General features: G+C 45.9%; 1 protein-coding gene across 3 annotated transcripts in view; it reads right to left on the reverse strand.

The window, feature by feature from the left end:
- Positions 1-21,281, reverse strand: part of INPPL1 (inositol polyphosphate phosphatase like 1) — a 1,340,026-nt gene that overhangs the window by 416,576 nt on the left and 902,169 nt on the right. For all 3 annotated transcript variants that reach the window (XM_085623407.1, XM_085623409.1, XM_085623408.1), the window contains 2 exons: positions 19,631-19,769; positions 10,144-10,243 (listed from right to left, as the gene is read on the reverse strand). In XM_085623407.1, the coding sequence (XP_085479533.1) occupies positions 10,144-10,243; positions 19,631-19,769 (239 nt within the window). The remainder of the gene's footprint in view (positions 1-10,143; positions 10,244-19,630; positions 19,770-21,281) is intronic.

Here is a 21,281-nt window from a genome sequence, read left to right on the forward strand (position 1 = left end):
AGCCCACGTCGCCGCCTGACAGATGTCCTGCAAAGGGACTCCCCGTCCCAAGGCAGTAGTAGCCGCCGTGGCCCGAGTAGAATGGGCGCGCAGCCCAACAGGAGGGTCCTTTTTAGCCAAGGAATAGCAGATTTTTATACACAAAACGACCCACCGAGAGATGGTTCGTTTGTGCACAGCTTTCCCCTTCTTAGCGCCCACGTACCCAACAAAAAGCTGGTCGTCCACCCGGAACTGTTTTGTGCGGTCCAGATAAAAGGAGAGCGCACGTTTTGGGTCCAGACGGTGGAGCCTCTCTTCCTCTTTGGAAGGATGCGGAGGCGGAAAGAAGGTGGGCAAGGTGACAGACTGCCCAAGGTGAAATGGAGTCACCACTTTAGGAAGAAAGGAGGGACGAGGCCGAAGGACAACCTTGTCCGGATGAACAGACAGAAAAGGAGGTTTTGAAGATAAAGCCTGGAGCTCACTCACCCGTCTAGCCGAGGTGATGGCTACCAGAAAAGCAGTCTTTAGAGTTAGAAGACGAAGAGGGCAATTGTGAAGAGGCTCGAAGGGAGCGCACATCAGGAATGTCAAAACCAGATTCAAGTCCCACTGAGGCATCACAAAAGGGACAGGAGGGAACGTGTGTGTAATGCCTTTGAGAAAGCGTGTAACCACAGGGGACTTGAAAAGAGAAGGCTGATCAGGAAGCCGCAAGAAGGCGGAGATGGCAGCAAGATAACCTTTCAGGGTGCCCAGGGCAGAGCCCTGCCGGGCCAGAGAAAGAAGGAAGAGGAGAACCTCAGAAAGAGGGGCGGAAAGGGGATCCACAGCCTTTGCTGTGCACCATGCCACAAATTTGTTCCACCGGCAGGCGTATGCCGCTCAATCTCCACGCATGGAGGTGGAGGCTGGACAGGTTCGGGTGGAGGACCGTCCCCTGCTGCTGCGACAGAAGATCCTCCCGAAGGGGCAGACGTATCGGGGGATCGGTCAACAGACTGAGTAGCTCGGGATACCAGTATCTTCGTGCCCAATCCGGAGCCACCAGGATGACTTGGGCCCGGTCGTGCCTGATCTTCTTCAGCACTCTGGGCAGAAGTAGTATAGGCGGAAAGGCGTACAACAGACCGCAACTCCACTCGTGACGAAAAGCGTCGCCGAGCGTGTGCCGCCTTGGAAATTCCAACGCGCAGAACTGCTGACATTGCGCGTTCTCTTCGGTGGCGAATAGATCTAACCAAGGCTCTCCCCACTGCTGAAAGAGGCCTTGCGCCACTTCGGAGTTCAGACGCCATTCGTGATCCATCATGCACCGGCGGCTGAGTTCGTCCGCTCTGGCGTTCAGAGAGCCCGCCAGATGTTGAACCACCAGGGTGACGCCCTGGTGTTCCAGCCATGTCCAGAGGCGCAGAGCCTCCTGACAAAGGGTCCACGACCCCACCCCGCCCTGTTTGTTGCAATACCACATGGCGGTGGTGTTGTCCGTGAACACCTGCACGACACTTCCCCTGACAGAGGGAAGGAAGGCTTTCAGTGCAAGCCGGATCGCTCTCAACTCCAACAGGTTGATGTGGAGACGAGACTCCGCCGGAGACCAGAGGCCTCTGATCTCCGCCTCTCCCATATGGCCACCCCATCCCAGGAGGGACGCATCCGTCACTACGACATGCTCTGGTTGGGGAAGGGAGAGGCTCTTGCCCTTGACCCACTCGCGGTCCGTGAGCCACCACTGCAACTGTTGTGCAGTGCCCTCCGAGATCAAGACATGGTCGGACAGGTTGCCGTGATGCTGGGCCCACTGAAACTTCAGGTCCCACTGCAGAGCCCGCATGCGCCGCCTGGCGTGATGCACTAGTAGGATGCAGGAGGCCATCAGCCCCAGAAGCCGCAACACTAGCCTGACCGAAACCCGGGATAGAGGCCGAAAGATGGGAATCAGGGCCCGTATATCCCGGACCCGCTGTTCCGGTGGATGGACCCGGAACTGCGCCGAATCGAGAACCGCTCCGATGAAGAGGAGCTTCTGAGAGGGACTCAGGTGTGACTTCGGCACGTTGATGGAAAACCCCAGCAAATGCAGGAGATCCGCCGTAGTCTGGAGGTGGGAGACGACTGCCTGTGGCGAGCCCGCCTTCAACAACCAGTCGTCGAGATAGGGGAAGACTGGAACCCCTGATCTGCGCAGATGAGCTGCGACCACCGCCATCACTTTCGTGAACACCCGAGGGGCACTGGTGAGGCCGAAGGGGAGCACGGTAAACTGAAAGTGCTCTTGGCCCACCGTGAACCGCAGGTAACGCCGGTGGGCCGGCAGGACGGGGATGTGGAAATAAGCGTCCTGCAAGTCCAACGCTACCATCCAGTCTCCAGGGTCTAGGGCAGCTAAAACCTGAGCCAACGTGAGCATCTTGAACCTTTCCTTTCGGAGGAAGGCATTGACGTTCCGGAGGTCCAAGATAGGGCGTAGGCCCCCCTTGCCCTTCTTGGGAACCAGAAAGTAGTGGGAATAACAACCACGACCTACTTCTGGACTCGGAACGCGCTCGACGGCCCCCTTGGCCAAGAGAGCCGAAACTTCCTCGCGGAGAAGATCCAAATGATCCCCCGAGATACGGTGGTGCTGCGGTGGCATGGCTGGAGGGGTCGTCTCGAAGGGGAGGGAGTAGCCCCTTCGGACGATTTGCAGCACCCACCTGTCCGATGTTATGGACCGCCAGTGGAGCAGGTGATGGCGAACTCTGCCGCCCACTGGCGTGGTATGGGCCTGAAAGCTCGGACTAGGAAGGCTTTGAGGCGGATGCTGCCGGGGTGGATGTGGGCTGACCACGTCGGCCTCCATTTCCGCCACGGCGGAAGCCACGTCCGCGACCGCGCGCAGGTTGGTTCTGCGGCTGGTGGCTTTGCGGACGTGAGGAGGCGCCTCTTCCTTGGCCACGAAAGGGGCGAAAAGCGGAGGTGTGCGCCCGCGGAGCCGCGAGGCCCAAGGACTTGGCCGTAGCCCGGGAGTCCTTAAAGCGGTTCAGCGCACTGTCCGCCTTCTCACCAAACAGGCGAGTGCCATCAAAGGGCATGTCCATGAGGGTTGTCTGGACATCCCCGGAAAATGACGTGGACCGCATCCAGGCGTGGCGGCGGAGCGCCACCGTGGTTGAAATCGCCCGACCCAGCGAGTCCGTGGTGTCAAGCCCACATCGTATGGCGTGCCGTGCTGCATCCCTCCCATCGGCCAAAGCCTGGGTAAGACGCGTCCGGACCTCCTCCGGACACAGGGGCAGCACGTCCTCCACCGTATCCCACAGGGAATGGGAATAACGGTCCAAGAGACAGGCGGTATTTAAGGACCGCAGGCCCAAACTAAGGGACGAAAACAGTTTCTTGCCGAACTGCTCGAGTCTCTTGGAATCCCGATCCGGCGGAGCGGTCGGGAAGGAGGATTGGGAAGTAGAGGCCTGGATAACCAGACTCTCGGGGGTGGGGTGTTGGGACAGGAAACTGGGGTCGCCCGGAGCAGGGCGGTGGCGCCTGGCAACGTTCCTATCCACAGGAGGAACTGTGGAGGGCTTGGACCAGGTGCCCTGCAGAACGTCAGTGAGGGCCTCGTTGAACGGCAGCAGAGGCTCAGTGGAGCTTGCTGAGGTTTGAAGCACCTCAGTGAGGATGTTAGTCCTCACAGCCACGGCAGGCAACTCGAGCCCAAGGGCCTCGGCCGCCTTGCGCAGCACCACAGAAAATGCTGCACCCTCCTCCGAAGCCACGGTCGGAGGAGAAGTGAATCCAGTGTCTGGCGAGGTGTCCAGCCCACTGGCCTCCCCCAGTTCATCTGCCCAGTCCTGAGAAAGCTGTGACTGAACAGCCAGAGGGTCCTCGAACCCCTCCCAGTCGCCCCCTTCTTCCGATTCCTGATAAACAGGAGGAATGATCGGAACCGGACTGTAGAGATGGTAGGACTCAAGCGGCGTCGGATGCGGCGTCGGCGGACGCCGTGCCGGCGTCGGGTCCGGATGAGGGCTAAACCGGGGTGTCGGCGTCACAGGCGTCGGCGGCGCCGGTGACGGCGTCGGTGGTTCAGGCGTCGGCGCCGGTGGAGGAGTGACTAGGTCAACCGGCGTCGACTGGGGCCCAGGCAAGGGCCCCGTGGGGACCTGCGGCGTCGAGACCGGAGTCGTCGACGGCGCCGGGGCCGGAGCCGCCGGCACGCGAGGTCGCCCAGTCGAGTCCGCGGGGCCCGAAGGCGCGCCAGCGGGCGTCGACGGCGGGGCCAGGCTCCTCATGGCCGAGAGGAAGGCACTGATCTCCGCCGGCGCCGCGTCAGCCCCAGGGACCGGAAGGTATGGGGGCGGACGCGGCACCTGCGGCTCCACCGGAGCCGCGGGGGTGGAACCACCCTGACCCTCGGCCGAGTCGCGCGACCGGCGAGGGGAGTCCGAAGAGCGATGTCGCCTCTTGGACTTCTTTGAGCGTTTGGACTTACCCGACGACTTGGAGCCGGACGAGCGATGGCGTCGGCTAGGGCTCCGCGAGCGATCCTTGGACCTCCTCCTGGACCGGGATCGCGCACGACGCGGAGCCGAGTGGCGAAGCTCGAGAAGCTTGCGGGACCGCTCCCGCCTAGCCTTCGAAGTCAGGGCCTGACAGTCGTTGCACGACTCCGCGTCGTGGTCGGGGCCTAAGCAGTAGAGGCACCGGCGGTGGTGATCGGTCACCGACATCAGTCGATGACAATCCTCACAAGCCTTGAACCCAGGCATCCTACCGGCACCAGATGTCGACAGACAAGGATCAAAAATGATCAAAAAAGATTTAGTCAAAAAAGACTAAAAGGGGTAGCTCTCCCGGATCTGCGCTTACTGGCGCGGAAAAAAGAAGAACTGACGTCAGCGCGCGAGGGCGGCGTCTAAGTACTCCGACGACGTCATCCCGGCGCACGACGCCGACGACGGACGCGGAGCCGCAGACGACGCCTAGCGACGCGCAAGGGGTATTGCTGACGAAAAATCTTCCGGATCCAGTCTGACGCCTGGGGATATTCTAAGGTGAGGAATCTAACTAACGTGTTTCTTTCAGATGACGAGGCATAATTCAAGCATAATAATCTATGAAAGATCCAATGCTGGAAAAGGTCTCTAAGGTCACAAGGATGGTACTGTTGGTTTAGGATATGATCCTTGATAAGGGGGACAAGGCATGTTTTGAATGGGTGATTCAGTCTTGGGTTTGACACAGAAAAGTGGTGAAATAAAAACTAAAATGCCCACAACTAGAAAATCTGGAACATGAGGAGTCAATGCTGGGTTAATGCTAATCTGCCAATCCAGCAAGTAAAGGAGATTAAGAAGCGGGTTTTCATTGGCATGTTTAGCTCCAAGTCCAGTAGCTTGCCCAGCATGTGATGAAACAATGGTAAGCTTCAGGCTGCATAACAGTTGTTCTTTTTGCTCCTATTTGATCTTCTTAAGCAACAGGGCAACACTATCCATGTCAATCAGATCAAAAGGCACCTCTGTATTACCCAGCTGCTCTTCTGCTACCTTTTCAAATTTGCTGAAAATGACATCAGGCAACTTGATTGAAATCTTGAAGGGCATGCATGGAAGCTAGACTCCGATTATGCTTTTATCTGTTTGAAATGTAGCTGTGCAGATGAGTGTGTGAATTATTTATAGGCATTTTAATTTACAAGTATTTTTAAAGTGCGTGTTCAATCTCTGGGAGTATTTTGGTGCTAACAAATGTTTCAACTAAGCCAGTATGCTGAGGAGGAGCAAGATCATTAGGGAAAACTGTGTTTTGCAATATTTTCTGAATTTTTTTTCCCTGGACGACAAGCTATAGGTTTTAACAAACTGGAGTGGCTGGCAAGAATCTTTAACCCAATTTTTGATATTTAAATTTAAAAAGTTAGATGGTCTTATGATCCGAGCAGATAAACAGTATATGATTGAGAAGTGTTTAAGATACGATTATGGGAGTTTGTCACAACTGATTCTGTCTATGAAGCAACATGTATTGAAAAGAATGTATTGCTTTACTGGAAGCAAGCAAACATGGGAGGAGACAATACAAATGTATTTAATCCGATAAAGCAAAGATCTGGTGGCTGAATGTGTATGTGATGGAGTTTTAAGATGGCTTTTGTCTTCAGTGCAGACAAACAGTATGGTCGAAACAAATCAAGGGGAAAATGAACCAGAGCATTAGAAACTATAACTTTGTGGGAGAAAGGCAGGAAAGGCAAAATACAACAAAGTAAATTCAGCTGATGTCAGCAGAAATGAGTGAGCACGGATATGTGTTGGGTAAAAGAGAGGTCCTGATCGTTCAGGATTCCAAGGCTCTTTACCACCTGTACTGGCTTCAGTGCAGGGTAAAGCAAAGATGGCCATAATTTCAATTCCAACAAGAAAGTGCTGTTTTACGCCACTATTATTTTTGTCTTGTATGGAATGTGGCTCTACGTCAATACTGAGGGATTGTAAATCCTTTGAACACACTACGAGGATGCCGATTTTAATGTGGATGTAGGAATTGAGGCCTAAATATTGAGTCACTCAAGAGTAGAAGGATAGGCTGCAAACCTTGACATATTGAGAATGCAGTCTTATGTGTCCCTAGGGTCTTGACACTCAGTGCTGAACGTAGACGTCCACAGTCATTCTGAAGACTTGCTGAAAATGTATCTAAGATAATTCTGGCATTCTGAAGAGACAAAAAGATACACCATGCTTTAAGGAGCTCGCAAACAGATTTATTACTGGAGCATGACTTATGTTAGTATTAAACTGATACCACATACTTGAATACTTTAAGTTACCGAGAATCAGAAAGAAGCACTGAGTACTATAAAAGCACTAGAGAAAGATATTTTGTACTTTTCAAAAACTTGACAGAAGGGGAGACATAAAAATCTGTTTGTAAGATTTTGCCTTGGTAAGACTCAATGTCCAAGAAGAGATACTTCACTTTAGAGGGGCTGATATGTTTCCGGTCCAGGAAAGGCATGGCTTGGCAGTTCGGGCTGGACTGTTCCCATGAGGCACAGGGTCAGACTGATTTGCATATGGCCATGTCTGAACTGGGGTGGCAGAGTGGGCTAAAGAACGGTGATGGATTAAACCCAGATAAGTTGACTGGGGGTGAGTGCTTGCAATGTTCAGCACTCCGTTCATCATTTCCTTTGGTTTTTGCTTTGTTCGCCATAAGTTGGCAGCGTATGCTCAGACGTGAGTCCCTTACTCACTTTGCCACTGGATTCAAGCAAGCCTGGCTGAAGACGGCTGAAATGCCAGACACCGGTCCTAGGAAGCTTGTTTCCGGTCCAGGAAAGACATGGCTTGGCAGTTCGGGCTGGACTGTTCCCATGAGGCACAGGGTCAGACTGATTTGCATATGGCCATGTCTGAACTGGGGTGGCAGAGTGGGCTAAAGAACGGTGATGGATTAAGCCCAGATTAGTTGACTGGGGGTGAGTGCTTGCAATGTTCAACACTCCGTCCATCATTTCCTTTGGTTTTTGATATGTGGTGAGGCATGGCTTCTTCAATTGATATTAAGTCTATATAAAAGAAGAAACGTCTTGGACTCTACCATTCCTTGGTGAATGTAATCATTTTAAACTCACAAGTAGTTTAGATGTAGCCATGTGTGAGGGTCAAGGAAAGAAAACAAGTAGAGACACTAGGATAAGTTTTTGAAAGTGTGCAATCATTATTATTTTTTTGGTGGTAACATATGCACTATGCAAAACAAATTATGCAAACATATTTAAAATTTAAAACTAAAGGAATAGTCTAGCAGAAACCCACATCCACACCAGTCTTGCATTGAAATGCACTATGTTTCAGGTGGTTGTGCACGTTATCAAGCAAAATGTTGCCACCGAGAGAGTAATAAAGCCAAAGGATGAACTGGGCTGACCTATTGCCTCATGCTGTATTTTGTGTTGGATGGAATCAAAATGTCAATGCCACTTAAACAGACAAATGGAAGAAGAGAGATAACTGAAAATTCCAATGAGTATGAAACATGTATGTATGTTTATTATGAATTGTTCAGAAAACATGAGGCTACTGAATCAAGTAACGCAAGCTCTAGGCCAGACCTAAAAATGAGGGGGATATGTTTCAGTATAAAATCCATGCACCTTCACCCATATACACTGGCCAGGACCAGAACATGGGGTCAGATGTACTTAGACAGGATTTGCAAAAAGTGGTTGCAAATTGCGCACCAAGGACTTTTTGCAAATCCAATGAGATTTTCAGAAACAACCTATGTACTATTAGGTTGTTTCCAAAATCACCATTTAGAACTGTTTGCAATTTGAATGACCTCATAAATATTAATGAGGTAGGTTGCAAGTTGCGACTTACTCCTTTTGGATGCTACTACACAGAATGTGGACCATCATGTCTGTGATTGCATTTAAGTATTTCTTCAGGGTTTTTTTTTAATGCAGCTCGTTTTTCTTTAAGGAAACGGGACTGAGTTTATAGAAAAAAAGTTTTGATTTTTTTAAATGTTTGTAGGGAGAGAAGCCCTAGACCACTTTTCATTCACCAACACACTTTTTTTTAGCACTAACAAAGATGAAGAGCTCACAAGGAGCCTCTTTTCCCTTTGGGAAGGAGTTAGCACCTCTTTTTTACTGGCTCTTTTTTAGGAGCCAGTAACTTTTGTATGGTTTGAGATCAAAACTGAGGTCGGACACCATTGGAACATTCCATTATGAATCGCAATTTGGAAGGGGTATGTTTAGATACCCCTTCCAAATTGTGATTCATTATGCTATTCTAAACCCATTTAGTCATTCAGAAGCCATTTACCAAATCGCAAAATCGGAGTAGTACATAGTAAAAAGCCCTTTAGCAGTCGCAAACCCTGTGATTTAACAAATCGTAGGGTTTACTAACACTAAATGGCTTAGTACATCTGTCCCATAGCTGTTAATAAATAATTTTACTCTAAAAGTTAAGGTGCTCACCAGGATCACTCTGAAATGATGCTACAGACTGCAGGAAACATGGTATAGCAATTTTACACAGTTTTCCGACGTACAGTGCTACTACATAAAATTCATTATGATGTCCAAAATCCCAACCGCAAGATCCCTGCCATTCACTCTAGCCTTGATAAACTTCCTCAAATAAAATTCAATGATCACTATTTATTTTGGATGTAAAATATTTTTAACAGGACAAAAAATAATAATATATTGCGATGTGGCTGCGTCATCCTGGATTCCAAAGGAAATTTCAAGCATCAATGGAGATTTTAGGGAAAGGTTTGTGCACAAGACTGAGAATTCGACAGAACAAAAGATATAAAGCAGACACACCGTTACGGGGAGTGCATCAAGACACTTGAGGCGGAAAAGCAGGGGGAGAAAGAAGAAAAAATGGATGTTGCACCTGTATGAGCGCCTTCCATTCAGAAGCACCATTCTCTCTACTCTACATGAAAATGTCCGGTGTTCACACTCATCTGAGTAATCCCAATTGTGATATCCCAAGCACCTTGTATTCTTACACTTTTATCTAATCACTCTAATTCCCACTGTTTTTAACCCTAAGCTCAACCTTTCATTCTCCCCACTCAGTCTCTCTCCTGGCAACTCCCAGCCATCTAATTCTCCAAGTTATTTGCTTCACCTTTTAACCACTAAGTGTTTCTAGTCCATCTCCCTCTAACAACTCTTGCTTCCAGGTTGTCAACTAACTTGCCTTATCCTAGACCACTTATTCTATCTTTTGTTTTCTTAACTACAATACATTAAGGGTGAAATCCCTCTGTTTGGTGCCTGTATTTGTTTCGGCACTCAATCTCTCTTGCTTCTTTTCACCACCCTTAAGTCAACCCACCATTCACAGTATTCTCCTAGACTGTCTTCCCATCACCAAATCAATCCATCCTCTAGAGCATTTTTTTTTTTAATTTGCCTTACCCACATAATTTTATTTTGGTTTTATTTCATTAGTCTGATCTTTCTTCTGTAAGGAGTCCTGTGCTCTACATCATTCTCACCAGTCTCAATTTGCCACCCTGAAGAATCTCTTACGTTCAATCTTTAACTTAGCCGTCCCACCTGTCCATACTTCAGAGACGTTTCCGTTCCAGCTTCTCCTCAGCTCCCAAAGCTCTACAAATAAAAACATCACTCACTGAAACGAAAGAAGATCTTGTTCTTCTCCCTTTCCAGATTCAGTTGGTCCACCTTCAGCAGAGGCTCAAACTCCTTGCGGTTGATGTAATTTAGAATCTCCTACAAGAAAAAACACCCAAAAAATGCTGACACATATGTCTATATTTTCAAACATTCAACCAAAATGAACAGAAGTTGTAACATGAACATAATTTATAATTACTATCATGTTTAGTGCTTTCAAGAAATGGAGGATCAAAGCATTGTAATCCACAGTCATCTGCTATTTTTTGTTATCTGTACAAGTGATATTTGCGTGCAAACATACTTGTAAATAAACCATTGTCACTAACAGCACCGCAAAGCCAGTCTCCCTCATGCCAATGAGTTTTCAGCACCTTATGGAAAGCAAATGCCCGAGATATATCAGATGCCACTGTCACGTGTTTTTTATCCTTAATTACAGTTTTTGGCCTTTATGGTAAGACTGGTAACAAAACTTTACTAAACTATGTTACCTTTTTTATGTGGGGAAATGGGCAACCAGGAAATTCATTTATGGGTGCAGTGAAAGACTACTGTATGAGAGTGTCTTTTGCTCTCCTATTACCTGAAGTAATGACATTAGAAACATTAGAAGGAATAACCCAAGTTAATAAAACAGTGTTACTGTGTAATTGTAGGAAAATGCCCCTTCTTGCTTGGTCACCCCTATGTTTTGCTCGATTTTTAGGTCTCGCCTGAGCCAGTGCGCACGTGCTGCTCAGCGAGGCTTTAGTAAGGAGTTCCGAGTCTGATGTTTGCATTGTCAGCATTCCATCCATCATTTGTTTGCTGTAACACTTTTCGATCTAAGTGGGATGGGTATGCCCAGACATGGGTCCTGGGCTCACTGTGCCGCTGGAATCAAGCTATCCTGGCTGAAGATGGGTGAAACCCCGAAACCGGTCCTAGGATGCTTGGCAGTTCGGGCTGGACTGTTCCCATGAGGCACAGGGTCAAGACTGATTTGCATATGGCCAGGTCTAAACTGGGGTGGCATGGTGAGCAAAAGAATGATGGATTTAACCCAGATCTCTTGACTGGGGGTTAATGTTTTGATTTGTTCTGCATTCCGTCCACCAATTGTGTGTCTTTTGCTTTCTAAGAAAGACCGCACGCAATTGGGCAAAGGCGGGGCATGTCCCACCTTTGCCTGGAATTGTAGCCGCCCACGGCCTAAGGCTTGCGGTTACGCGTAGCCTGCCACACCGCGTCATCTGTTTCCAATTATCGCGCCAGTGTCTCGCGCTAATTGTAAACAGATGCCGGTCGGGCTGGCCGGCCGGGGCACAGGCCCCGTGTGCACACTTCTTGTTTCATTTCTAGTTGTTCCCACTTTGTTGTGCCCTTCTTGTGTTTCACTGCTCTCTACAGCCGCCTCTCTGCCCCTTTCCCACTCTATACATCCCGTGCTCCTACCTTAAATACCGTTTAGCAACGTTTGGCCCACCCCGCAATCGATTTTCTCAGGGTCAGACCACAAGGAAAACGTCAGGACAAGCTCCTCCCTTCCCTCGAAGTAGGTGACAGATTGTGATTCTCCGGCACTGGCACATGCGCTCCGTGCCACACTAGCATGTGGTATATTTTTTTGCGCGGAGTTGTGCCTAAGGCGCACGTGCTGTATTCTGGCAGCTGCTGCTTCCTTCCCTCACAGTTTCTGAGGGAAGCAGCATTTGGACCTGTGCTTTCATGGAGCACAGACTCATTATGATGTCATAACATGCTTGTGACGAAATATCACATGTGAATTGTGGGTAGGTGTTCTCATCACAGGCGCGTCAAACCATCAGAAGGAACCTGGCATAAGAAAAGAAAGTACCACAACTGACAGAGGTAGATCCTTGTTTCGCACTTATGCTATAGCTGGCTATATTTGTTTTTTCTTCCTGCTCTTCACTTTACAACACATTCAAACAACATGCGTTGGCTGAAAGCGTTCTCTAAAACCAGACTCACCTGATTACAGTATTTGGTGAGACTATTGAAATCCACCTGCAAAATATTCCCAAAGAATGGCAGGGAGGTGGGTCCGAGTGGGTAGCAGCTCCAACTCCACCGGCGTTTCATGAAGTAAAGGATCAGCGCAAAGACGGTGAAGAAGAGAGCCAACATCGTCAGGAAGGTACCCGAGGGCAGAAGGGACCAGGGTGCTGAGAGCAGACCCATGCTTGCTACCTCCGACCCGCTCCAAAAGCACACTTTCTGTCTCTCCTTTCCACTCTTCTCGCCCTGTTTTATATTTCAGTGCCTTTATTACATTTAGTAAAAATCCCAACGCAGTCTCCTCCCTCCTCCCGCTCTGCATCTCTCTCCTTCTCACTTGTCCACACCAGTGATCGCCCTCTCCCTGTAGATGTTCTTGCCTCCGCCAGTTCTATGCCTTTCTCTCTCGTCCATCTTGCACTGTTTCCAGTATTCGCCGCCCCGCTACTCTTTAACTCACTTCCACGATTTTCTCTCTTCTTCTCGCTTTTTCTAGCTCCTCCCAATTTCGTACAGTTTCTACTTTCACCCTGCCCTCCCCCAAGTTAATTGTAGCTTCTTCCTGTTTACCTCTTCTCTCGCCCATCGCCTCTCTAGCCCCCCCCAGTTAAATCTGTCTTCTTCCTGTTTACCTTTCCTCTTTCTCCCCGCCTCTCTTGCCCCCAGTTAATTGTAGCTTCTTCCTGTTTACCTTTTCTGTCTCTCTCTTCGCCTCTCTTGCCCCCACCCCAATTAATTGTAGCTTCTTCCTCTTTACCCCTTCTCTCTCTCTCCTTGCCTCTCTTGTCTCTCCCCAGTTAAATGCAGCTTGTTCCTGTTTACCTCTTCTCTATCTTCTCGCCTCTCTTCCCCCCCCCCCCCCAGTTAAATCTGTCTTCTTTCTGTTAGCCTCTTCCCTCGCCTCTCTTGTCTCCTCCCAGGTGTATTTAGGACCTTTCAGCCTCCTCTTTTTCCTGTCCTCCGCTCACCTCTGTGTCCTTCCAGTTATACACAGCCTCTACCTGTCACTCTGCTCTCCTCCCCTCTGTTTATCTCCGTGTTCCTGCAGGAACTTGATCTGTTGGACTGTACTCACCCATTGGCCATGAAAGGAAAGAAAGAGGTTGGTAGTATAAACCAGCCAAGTCTGTAACAGCTTGTCAGCACCTGATGTTGGCGATTCAAGCAATGACATAGCCAATAGACAGGGCCAATGGAATTATGCAGCAGGGGAGAGAGACATTATGCAGCAGAGTTGAGTAGATTATGCAGCAAGAAAGGGCAAGTTACAGCACATATTGTGATATTACCTCAATATTTTGTCATTTTTTATACATTAACACTGGGCAGTTGTTTCACCTGAATAGTACCAGTTTTACATCCAAATATAGCAATAGGTAAAAGAAGGGTGACCAGTCCAACTTTAAACTGCACAGCAACATGTGTAGTTGCATTTTTAGTAACTTTTGAACCGTTTGAGCTAGAAACACACTTTTTTGTGTTAAAATCTGAAGATTATACAGCAGATAATGGATTATGTGGCAAATGCAGGAAATCTATAACTATGCAAAAAAAATTCACACAATTGCATAATTCCAGGGGCCCTGTCAATAGGTTTGGCTTTTGCATAATGTATGTACATGTAGACCTAGATCACACATGAATGCACATATGCAGACAGACTAACATGCCTACAGGTATCAATTCACTCACCGAATATCAGACTAACAATCTCGAACACAGGGGATGAGTCAGTTAGGTACCAGTGCACAACTTCCTACAGGTATCCATGCATAATTCAATGCCTGGAGACACCATGCATTCAAAAACTGATACTGGACAGGGGCTGAGGGCAGCAGTATGCCTGCAGTCTGTCAATTCACTGCTGCAGTCTTGGGGAGCATAAAATGCCCCCCTCGGACAGGCACAACCACTACCTCAACATGTGCTTCCCCTGACGTCACACAGCAGTCCCACACACTCTTTTCAGCTGCTTAGACCAGACGGAAAATATATGCATTTTCCACTGAAATGGTGAAATACTGCATGATAAAACACCCAGTAAATCTGGGTGCAGGCAGATATTCCCTATTTCGGCTTAAAAACCCATAATGGTTGGACTTAACAGAGAAGGTGGTAGCCGATCAATTTAATTGGGCCTCCTGGTGTCTCTGCTGCAAAGCCTGGTCAACTATTAATGAGGGGCAAATTGCGATTCTCTAAATGCTTGCGCAAAATAGTGAATTACAATTTTTGCGATTCCTTATTTTGCAAGTAGGTTTTTGCCTACCTACATTGCACAAAGCTAAATTGCGATTGCAAACGCTGAAATTCAGCGAATTTCAGTTTTTGCGATCGCAATTTAGCTTGATACATCTGGCCCTAAAACTCTCAGCCTACACTATCTTGGAACAGACCAAGCATGGTAGAGTGGCCCGTCAATCCAACTTGCACTGGTGACAGCACTTATTAAATTTGCCATTTATGTATGTTTATGATATTGACAATTTCACTGACATTTGTTTTCATGCTTCTTGAGGAATATAATGTTTTTGCATTTTGTAATGAAGTAGATGAAAAAAAGCAAATGTTTTACACAATGTTTTAAATTCTCTTTCTATGCTCAGCTATTAGAATAGACTTTAATTAGAGGATTGATTTTTTACTTGCTTAATTTTTACATTTATTGCTTAGTTTAAAAATATTTACATAATTAATTTACAACAAATTTAAACAATCATTGGCAGGACCAGTCGGTCTGGCTTTCATGTAGTTAAGCATGCAACACTGGCATGAACAAATGCTCTTAAGGTGGTAAAGGGAGTGGTGGTGGTGGTGACAGTGGTTGCTGTAACAGTTCACACACTCACAGAACTTTGCAAAATGTTTTTGCAGCAAATAATGGGAGCAATGGACAACTCATCAAAGGAGTGCCAAAACATTAAACCCAGACAAAAGTCAATGAGTGAAGGAGGCGAAACCTACTAGGTTTCATTCTCACTCTCTATGGGTATTCACATTCTTTTTTTAAAGAATTGATGACACAAGGGGTACTAAAATGGCCTAAAGAAAGAGCAAAATACCCAGATGAATACAGCCTGAAAATTCAATAGCTCTACATTAGAATGAAGAATGTGCCCAATCTGCTGAGAAGAGAGCAACTGAAGGGGCCAAAGCCCTGTGCGCCTGAACTTTAACAGATCTTCCCCAACCAAGCGCTATCAATTTTAATTTGCTCCGTGTTGTTGTATTTTCATAATACCCTTTCGTACCAACAGGATTGGAGGAAATGCATAAAGAATTCTGAAATGACAAAGTAACGAACGATACACATCTATCAACGAATACTTCCTTTCTGGAAAATCTATTAAGCAAAGTGTTCGACATTTGCTGTACCATAGTAAGTGGCAAACTGATCTAACCAAAAAGAAACCAAAGGCAAAAAATGTACGCCACTGCAGACTGTATTGCCCACTTGCGATTCATTGATCGTGTCTTCTGAGAAAACCCTCCTACATTTTGAGATGACGCACAAGATGAACTGCTGACAAACCAATGCCTTTGTCGTAGACCACAGGCTACAGCCACAGTTTCTGCGACACTCCGCAAAGTGAAACCCGCAGCTTGTGCCTTGTTGATGCAGAACATTGTAGACTTGTAGTTATTGAGCTTCACTGATATAAAGCCTTGAACACACAACTCCAACAAATTTTTAGGGAGTTGTGACTGCTGGCTAGGCCTTTTTGCATTGGCTAGATCGGAGTTGAAATCCCCAGCCTAACAAGGAAGCATCCATATGCACCATCAGGTGAGGTCAAGAAGCCCTGAATAGATAACCCTTGACAGGTTCAGTAAGCACTGCAGAAGGAAGGAATGCTCCGATATCGCAATTGGCTGTCTACATTATTCCAGTGGTGTCTGAGAGCGCACTCCAGAACATATATAACCACGCCAGCCTGAGGTATTAAAAAACACCCCCCCAGCCCCAACAGGGGCAAGACAGACCTCACAGCGTGAAGAGAAAACAAATTTAGGCCTGTGTGTCATCATCAAAAGTGGGGCTAATCCTCAAATGCTACGTGTACCCCACACCCGGGAGCTACCAGAAAACAACATTTCTGTATTACATACCAGTGGTCGAGCACATTAGCAAAGGATAAAAAGAATAAAGGAAACTTAAAATACAGCATGCGCAAGTGAACGAAAGTTCCCAAGAATCAACATAGGCCTTCTATATTTTCACTCTACCCACTTTTGAAAATGACACACAGGTCTAACATTCTTCTGCAATAAACGAGTCACTGATCACAGTTAACACACTGAAGTTTTTGATCACTCATCTGTCAGTGTTTTTAGTTTCCTCTGTTTAACAGGATTTATGTTCAACATAACAGATTAGATATGAAATGTACCCTGCTGAAGGAGGAATTTTCTGAAATGCATTGGGAATAGGAAATTGTTACATTCAGAAGAAACAGTTATGACGCAACAATGAAATTCAAAGATGTACAGAACTATTGATTCAAATAAACATTGAATGGATTTGATGCAGAGCAATAAATCCTCTGAAAATTTCCAACACATGAGTTCACAATTAGTTAAAGATTTATTGCCCATAACACAGTGTGGTTTGAGAATAGGATTATTTTTAATTATAGAAATTGTAACTGTTACTATGACCGGAGAATGGAGGGTCAACCAAGCCAGCAAGTTTGAACGTTGCAACCGCTCAAACTTCCATTGGAACAGTTCAGGAACCCCAAAATTTTCATGAATCCTGAAAAAGGTCAGATCTAAGAAAAAAAGATCATAGAAATCTTAATTGAAGTCAAACCTTTGATGAATTCTTTGCTGCAAATGGGCGCCTTATGTATGTCTGAAAGAAGAATGGTTCTCAGCCCAGCTGTGGTGGCTGCTTTCACTTTTCTGGAATGTGTTTTGGGTTTCTCTGGCAAGGGTTAAATAGCCAAGTGATAGCACAGTGAAATGCAAAAGACAACCCAATGAGAGATAGATTATTTTAAAGTGGCTAGTCCTAGGAGAACATGACAATAGTAGATAAAGAGTGTTTTAACTTTATGCAAAGTCTTTCGCTTGTCTACATAGAAAATAAGAACTCTGTTCGTCTGTCACAGAATGTGAGGAACACCATGCAGGTGAGGGAGCAAAGATTACTAAAGAAAGCTGGAAAAGTAATGGTTAATGTGAAATTCCAAAACTTCTTTGGGGAGGAATGAAGGATGGGTTGCCAGAACTACTCTATGTGCTTTGAAGTCCCTATATTGTTCAACTGCTGAAATCTCACTAATCCTATGAGCTGACGAAATAGTCACTAAAAAGGCGCTCATTTAAGATAGATGCTGCAATGACACCTTCTGAATAGGATCAAAGCTTGGACACATTAATTTCAACAGTAACAAAATGAGTTCCTAAGGTGGTGTCCTCACTGGAGGAAATAATGTAAAGTCTCTTTAAAAAATAATAATGATCCTTAACAACAGGTGTTAGACCTCTCAGCCTTATGGTGGTCTTCCCCTAAACCTTTTGCCTTAATCCTCCATTTTTGCTGATCTAGATTGTGTTGGCTTTAGGTATTTGTGCACTTTACCATTGCTGATCAGAGCTAAAGTGTGTGTGCTCCATCCTTTAAACATAGTAATATTGGCACCCAACTGACATTTAATTTACTTGTGAGTCCTTAGTACAGTGGTTGACAGCATTGGTTCACAGAGAATCTTCAATGCAAAGATGCAGATTTCGTGTTGCCGGGTGTCGCTGGCGGTCACTGTGACATAAAGAGTCTAGTTCACTGGAGCATTGAGTTGACGGGAGGGCTGGACAGCAAGATCTTGGCACGAACAGGTCCATTCGCTAAGCTAGGGCTTTGTAGTTAGTGTACCGGCAATAGACTCCTTATTAGTGTCTTCAGTGTGTAATCTTTTCTTGCCACAAGTCCCACAAGGTCTCAAAAGACATTTTAGGAAATGTCAGACATTGTCTGGTTTAGATGGTAATCCCATTAAATTGTGAGGTTGACTTCATGGAATAGTAACAGCTGAAGTTGAAAGAAAAGTCACTTATCTGTAAGGAAATGAGCCAAGCTCAGATGACTCCCTTCACACATAACATGCAACAGAAATCTGAAGAATGGTGGACTCTCAGGGTATGGTTATAAGGCTGATAGTCAGAGTGGTTGAAGTTTGGTTATTTTCAATTGATGTGACAACACTAATAAACAGTCTTTGAGGTTTAGGATTACATTAACATAGAACAGCTAGTGAGATGTTACTGAGGAACTACCCGCTCGAATGAGAGGGAAAATTCAAGGATGTGAATCTATGAAAGATCCAGTTTTGGAGAAGCCGGTATGTTCATTTGAGGCACCCCAGACCAAACTAGCAACATATAACTTGCAAACAGGTGCATTGCTACTCAAAGCAATGGATTTGCCAGGAACATCACATGACCTAATGAACTTAGGTAGTAGAGACAAAAAAATACAACCAAAACAACAGTTCTACTGAGAACACTGGCCATTGTTGACCCCACTGTGAGGTATACAAACGTACACAGCAAAATACACAAAAAGTCTTTAAAAAAACAGGCACCCAATAAGGCATAACCAGATTCTAAATGATAGCTTGCTCACACAATAAGAAAAGTATAAACTTGCAGTAGAGTTTCTACCCACATAACCTCACATTTTACTCGAAGGAGCATTCCTTTTAATTAGGTGCTTCTATATATTTGAGGTGTCCTTAACAGAGCAGGTTAAAGAAGTGATATGGTTGGGTCCTTCTCTTCTGTGATGCTATGTGGCCACACACAAGGCACAGTGTGGATGAAATCTGTGTACTAACATCCACATCTCAAGTGCTATCTGCAATGACCCCTTTCCCTCTAGCTACTTGATGAGACGCACCTTCTCAATATAGGCAGCTAGACACTGGAAAACTGTCCCAAATAATATCAGTTGTAAATCCAATAGTGGACAGAAGAACAATGGATTGCAACTTTCAATAGTTTGTTCAATGAAAAGAAAGATTAATAGCACTAAAAATTGGTTTAGCAGAACCACTCATGTCATCAAATCCATGTAATAACAATTGTGAATGACTAGATTTTATATGTAGATTAAAATATCTCTTTTGATATGTAATAAAAGCAGAAATATTTAAATGTACAGTATTTGACTGATAATTCTATCAGGAAAGATGCAGTAAATTTGTGCCCCTAACCTCTTATGATATTTTGTAGATACTTATTCTTCAGGTAGATTCCGGATACTGATATAGAACAGTGCAGGGTTCAAGATAGGTAAAAATTCAGTGTTGCTTTGTATATGATGTATCATATAAATGCCATAGGTTGGAAGTTACAGTCTACAACTTCTTAGGTTATAGTGTTATAGTCCATGACGACAAAGAGACAATTGCATATTAGGACATATCTACGTGAGCAGAATTAGATGCATTGCTGATGCACATGAAATGAATGTACCTGGATGTCCATGTCAAGGCGGTAGTTGAGGTCTCCAAACCAGAAGAGATGGGTGAAGCGCAGCGAAATGTCAAAGGAGTTAAGCTGCTTGTCACCGAGTGATAACAACCGCAGGATATCGAGGTAATTCTGGTTCCGCCTGGAACAAAAAGCACACAAGATGGAGAAGCAAAAGCAGACTGTTCAATAAAGAGAAATACAATTTAAAATGACAGGGCACTATAGACATCTTCTATACAGATAGGATTGAGTCTAGCATCAAGAAAAGATATTAAGGTTAAGTAAATAATGTTACTGTTCCCCCAACTTCGAGAAGGACACTCTTAACTTTTTTAACACAGCTGGGTATGGAGTAAAGAATGCATACACATAACAGATCATAGCATGAAGCTGTTAAGAGTATGCATTCTTTACTACATACACATCTGTATTTAAGAAGTTGTGTAAGAATGTCCTTCAAAAGTTGGATGCACACTGTGATGTTGAGCACGCCACTGGAGAAAATGGAGCAGCAGTAGATTATAAACATAGGTATAGACCGGCTCCTGTCAACTTTCCAATGTCCTAATCTACAGACTTTGACTGTCATTCTCCCCTCTCTATCCAGGATACGTGGAACGCCCAGGGTAAAATGAGCGAGGCAGAGACTATGGAAGAGTCTTCCTCTCCCTCCTTTTGTAGTTCAGAGAATCACTTGAGCCACAGAAGGAGGAATGGGGAATGCCCCTTTGCTCCTGTATCTACCTCAGGACTGCCAAACCAATGAAAGGAGTTTGGCAAAGCCATGGGAGAATATGGGGCTGACTTTGCCTCCTTTGAGAGCTCCTGCTGTCCAAGTTTGCCAGTCACTGCCATGGCCCTGCATGCAGCTGTAATTATTAAACATGCATAACAGGATCTGAGAAACGAAGGCTCAAAAACGTCTGAGGCGCAGGAGTTTTTTTTTTTTTTAACACCCCCAGTGTCTCTGGGAAGCTTTTGATTTAGTTAGAACAATCAGCCTTCATGGTTCACAATGCTGTAATAACTTTCTTTTCCACTGTTGAAGGCTACTCTGGCCATTACAATACTGCTCCTTTGTTATAGGCCCAAACTGAAAGCCGGGGTGGGCAAGCTTCAGCAGTCTATAATATTTGGCTTACATTTTTGAATAATTGGCGACAACGAATGCTACTATGAGGGACAATGAGCAAATCGACCAGCACATGTCTAGTTTTAGGCCAGTTTTAGGGCCAGAAAGGCAACGTTCTAAGTGATAAGTGTTATTTATCCACTTTTCCAGAGGTAACAAAGGACATACCAAATGCAGTAGCCTTTCAATAGGATGGCGTCAACCTGAGGAGCATCCCCTCTTGGAAACCTGTCTCTTAGAGACTTAGAATATAGTGGTTTGTAATTTTCAAAGATGGCTCCAATTTTGCTTGTGAGCTGCCTGCCGAGCAAGACTCTGCCTGATTTTTTTTTATGAGTGGTCCCTACCTATGAGATGGCTAGAGATTCATACGCACTTTTAGACTAACATTGAGTATCTGCTCGATTTTATCAAAAAAACTTCCCCTGGATGGTGGCTACTTTCTGTAATGAACTGAGTGCATCCTGATCTGGAACAGGGTCAAGACTGATTAGCATTTGGCTGGGTCCAAACTGGGGT

Source organism: Triturus cristatus, chromosome 8, assembly GCF_964204655.1.
Source record: "Triturus cristatus chromosome 8, aTriCri1.1, whole genome shotgun sequence".
NCBI lineage: Eukaryota > Metazoa > Chordata > Amphibia > Caudata > Salamandridae > Triturus > Triturus cristatus.